This window comes from Corvus brachyrhynchos, unplaced genomic scaffold (assembly GCF_000691975.1).
Source record: "Corvus brachyrhynchos isolate BGI_N302 unplaced genomic scaffold, ASM69197v1 scaffold61, whole genome shotgun sequence".
NCBI classification, from domain to species: domain Eukaryota; kingdom Metazoa; phylum Chordata; class Aves; order Passeriformes; family Corvidae; genus Corvus; species Corvus brachyrhynchos.
The window spans coordinates 6,943,870-6,947,690 of record NW_008236478.1 but is presented as its reverse complement, the minus strand read 5'-3'; the positions used below and the strand labels follow the sequence as shown (position 1 = coordinate 6,947,690).

General features: G+C 62.3%; 1 protein-coding gene across 1 annotated transcript in view; it reads right to left on the bottom strand.

The window, feature by feature from the left end:
• Positions 1-3,815, bottom strand: part of LOXL4 (lysyl oxidase like 4) — an 11,052-nt gene extending 7,237 nt beyond the window's left edge. The window contains 12 exon segments of the mRNA XM_017726097.1: positions 1,063-1,170; positions 1,272-1,299; positions 1,302-1,392; positions 1,498-1,604; positions 1,726-1,880; positions 2,014-2,170; positions 2,281-2,353; positions 2,453-2,587; positions 2,680-2,821; positions 3,234-3,331; positions 3,445-3,506; positions 3,714-3,815. Of these exon segments, the coding sequence (XP_017581586.1) occupies positions 1,063-1,170; positions 1,272-1,299; positions 1,302-1,392; positions 1,498-1,604; positions 1,726-1,880; positions 2,014-2,170; positions 2,281-2,353; positions 2,453-2,587; positions 2,680-2,821; positions 3,234-3,331; positions 3,445-3,506; positions 3,714-3,765 (1,208 nt within the window). The 5' untranslated portion in view covers positions 3,766-3,815.
• Positions 3,816-3,821: the final 6 nt, after the last annotated feature.

The window sequence follows — 3,821 nt, the reverse complement described above, 5'->3', positions numbered from 1 at the left end:
AAGACGTGGGCCGGCAGGAGGGCGTCCCCGGGCGCGGGAAGCGGTGGGCGGCGGGCGGGCGTGCGGGACTATTCTCAGAGGGCTGCGGGACTATTCCTGGCCGGTCAATATTGATTCAGCCAGCTCAGGTGCAGCAGCTCACCCTGTCAGCACCGTATTTAGGGCCCGGCAGGAGGCGAGGCGGGCGGCTGAATCGGGAGCATTGTCTGGGGGAGGAAGAGGGCAGGGAGAGGATGCGAGCTCTGTAATCTGCAGCCAGCGGCTCCCGGCAGCAGCCCGGGTGATGGGCACACCCCGGGCCTGCTGTGGCTGAGGAGTGGCCAGCACGGAACATCTGCCCTGGGGACGGAGGGACGGGGCCAGAACACGTGCAGGCAGCTACCGTCGGGAATAGGAGCATGTGTGAGGCACGAGGGAGCAGCTGCCAGTCCTGGCTGCTGTGGTTTCTGAGCCACTGGACACGTGTCTGCTGTCCACACAGCCACAAAGAGCCGGGGCACTGAGGACAGTTGGGGACTCCAGGTACCAAAGCAGTTTCCAGGCAGCTCCCTGGCTCCCTGCTTGTTCTAAGCCCCTTAAGGATGGCCCAGACCTGCCTGGATCTGGGGAGCTCCGTACAAACAGCCCTGCATGCACCTGAGCCTGCATCAATGAGCAGAGGAGAGGGTTGAGGGGCTGTTTGTCCCTGTTCACTACTCTGAAATGTGCCTGTCCTCTCTGACAGCTCCCCCAGGGCTGCATCACCAGCAAGTGTGGATGGCACAGTGGGAGCTGCATGAATTGCTCAAAAAACACAGTGAGAGTGCTCATGACAGAGCCTGGGCCAGGGTTTATTTCCATGGGCACAGGCAGGGGCTGAGTGAGGCTTGCCACAGTCATGCAGGGTCCAGGAGCCACTGGGGAAAGGCTGGGTTGTGGCAGGCTGCGAGCAGCCACCTGTCCAAGGTGACGGTAGCAGCTGGGAGCACAGCAGCTGGGAGCTGAGCTGCCCTGAGGTGCTGGGGAAGCAAGTTGGGGATGGGGAGGGCTCTGCATGGGATCAGTAGGGCTTGCTGCTGTCACAACCCTGTGCTGGGTGAAGTCAGTGTCACCAATCTCATCAGAGGTGCCTGAAATCCTTAATAGCCACCTGCGCAGCATTGCGTCCTGCTGCTCCCATCACTCCTCCTCCTGCAAGAAAGCAGAAATGGGGAATGGTGGTACACCTCTCACGTGCCCTTTCCTTTCTTCTGCAGGCCCCCAGGAGGGTCCTAGCTCCCAGCTCTGCTCACCAGGGTGGGCTCCACTTCCACACAGGTACAGGCCAGGAATTGGGGACCGGTAGCCAGAGTAGGATGGTGCTGGCCGGGCAAAGTACAGCTGGTCCAGAGACATCCCTCCATGGAAGATGTTCTGCCAACAGAGCTCTGTGTGAGCTGGCTGTGCCTGGCCCAGGCCTGTGTGCCCACTAGCACTGGCACCAGCGCGATACTCAGAGTTGACATGTGTGGTACTCACTCCACCAGGCAGCCCGAAGATCCTCTCCAGGTCTGGTGGCGTCAGGATGTCCCTGCCAATGACGGATGCCTTGAACCCTGGGGCATAGTCTTCGATGCAGTCAAACACTAGAGAAAGATGAAGGGACTACTGGTGGGCGGCCCGGGGGGACATGGTAGCGAGCTCCTGTGCAGCCCCAGGGCAGCTCTGCCCACGGGTGTTAGCGGGGTCTGTGTGTGCATTACGTACCCGTGTCTGCATATGCATTTCTGGCCTGCTCATCCCAGGACCGACCGCCTGCCAGCACGGACGGGGTGTACTGCGTGAAGAGGGACACGACGTGGCAGCCCGGCGGGGCCAGCCCTGGGTCCAGCGCTGAGGGAATGCAGAGCTCGATCATGGGCCTGGGGGAGCAGTACACCAGCTGTGCAGGCAGAGGGGCACCCAGCCACTCCACACCTCTTCGCCCAGCACCCACTGCCATGACTGTCCTCTCCCATCCCCAGCACACCAAGGCATGCCAGTACAGGCTCCTACCTGCTGGAGGGGTGCCCATGGGTGGCCTCAGTGAATGCCTGGTGCAGGAGCTGGGTGCCCTCGCAGTTGAGATGTATGGAGCACTGGTGGTGGGGCAGGGGCTGGCCATTGTGGGCATTGGGGGCAGCCAGGAAGCTGGGCAGCCGATCCACCGCCACTGGGCATGGGATGGGGAGATGGAGGAAATGGGGTGCAGCCTCTTGCTGAGCCTGACACCAGTGTTCCTCCAGCAGGGATGGCAGCGAAAGTGTCCTTGCTGGTACCTACCATTGATCTTGGTGACAGGGGAGCATGTGTCAACCTGCCGGATCCGCTGGACAAAATCCTTCGGCAGCTGCTCCTAGGGTGGGATACACCAGTGCAGAGGCTGGCTGTGAGGGGCAGTGTGGATGGGGGATTCCAACATGCCAAGGCCCCACCAGCCCCATGCACTCTGTACCTGAGGAATGAGTTCCAGGAAGGTGATCTGGGGGGAGGCATTGGACAGCACCAGTTTGCTCCTCACCTCTGTCCCATCCTGCAGCGCGACACCCTGCGCCTCCCCGTCCCTGCCCAGCAGCACGTGGCACACTGCCTGGGCATGTGTAGGGGACAAGACTTTACCAAGAACATCCCTGCTGCCTGTGGGGGTGGCCAGGCAGCTCCCCTCTCACAGACACCCCGTACCTTCTCAGCAAAGATGTGGGCTCCCCGGGCAGTCGCTGCATGGGCGATGGCTTGGGACAGGGCTCCCATCCCACCTGCCACGTAGCCCCAGGCCCCCCGCCGTCCCTCCAGCTCACCCATGACATGGTGCAACAGCACGTACCTGTGGTAACAGGACCCCAGGTTAGCTGCCAGCTGAGGGGATGGGTCTGTCCCCTGCATGGGCAGTGAGGACGGTGCCACAGCCCCCACAGGCGGGACCATGCCAGCTCATGGGATGTCAACTCATTTACAACAGGGAGCACGCACCAGCCAGGACTCAGCCGAACCCGGGGACAGAGGTGTCCAGACAGCAAAGGGATAGGTGGGGGCCACTCAGGAGCGCCATATGGCAGGGTTGGGGGCAGCCCCTTGCCCAGCACCAGCCCCTGAGGCACCCTGGCTAAGTTGAGCAGGCAGTGGGAGGGAGAGGCAGGGGGGCAGGGCTTGTGGTACCGGGGTGCAGCAGAGCCAAGCACAGAGCATGGCATGGGGGGACAGTGCAGGCATGAGCCCCAGGGGGAAGGGACCCTCACCCGCTGCCGGGGGTGTGTGGGCTGGCCATGGCTCCAATCACCGCATCAGTAGCCAGAGTTGCTTTCAGGGGTTCTGACTCAAACCACTGATCCAGGATCTGGCCCAGGAGAAAGAGAGCACACCAGGCTTGGGGTGGGGAGTTGCCACAGCACCCTGACAGGCAGGAGGAGAGGAAGTGGGTGTTTCCACCCCACCACTGCCAGCACGCACCTTGGAGATGGGGGCTGTGAGTACCTCATAGTAGCGGGGCAGCTGCCGCCCCAGTGCCAGCCCTGGGGTAGAGAGGTGGTGTGAGACCTGCATGGCTGCGCCAGGGCTGGCTACTGGTGCCCAGCTGGGTTTGGAGGTCAAGACCAAGGTGAGCAAGGCTACCAGAGCCTGCCAGCCCAGGTGGGGCTCCTGAGGAGGCTCTGCATTGCCCACCCCAGGCGCTGGCAAACACCCCTTGCTATCGGAGTTCCCTGGCATCCCAGATGTACCTGCCTGCAGCAAGGGCTTCAGGGTTTGTAGGTTCCTGAGCTGCTGGAGCATGGAACCCTTCCCCAAGGCAGCTGTATCCACTGGAGGGGCATCCAGCAATGGGTCAA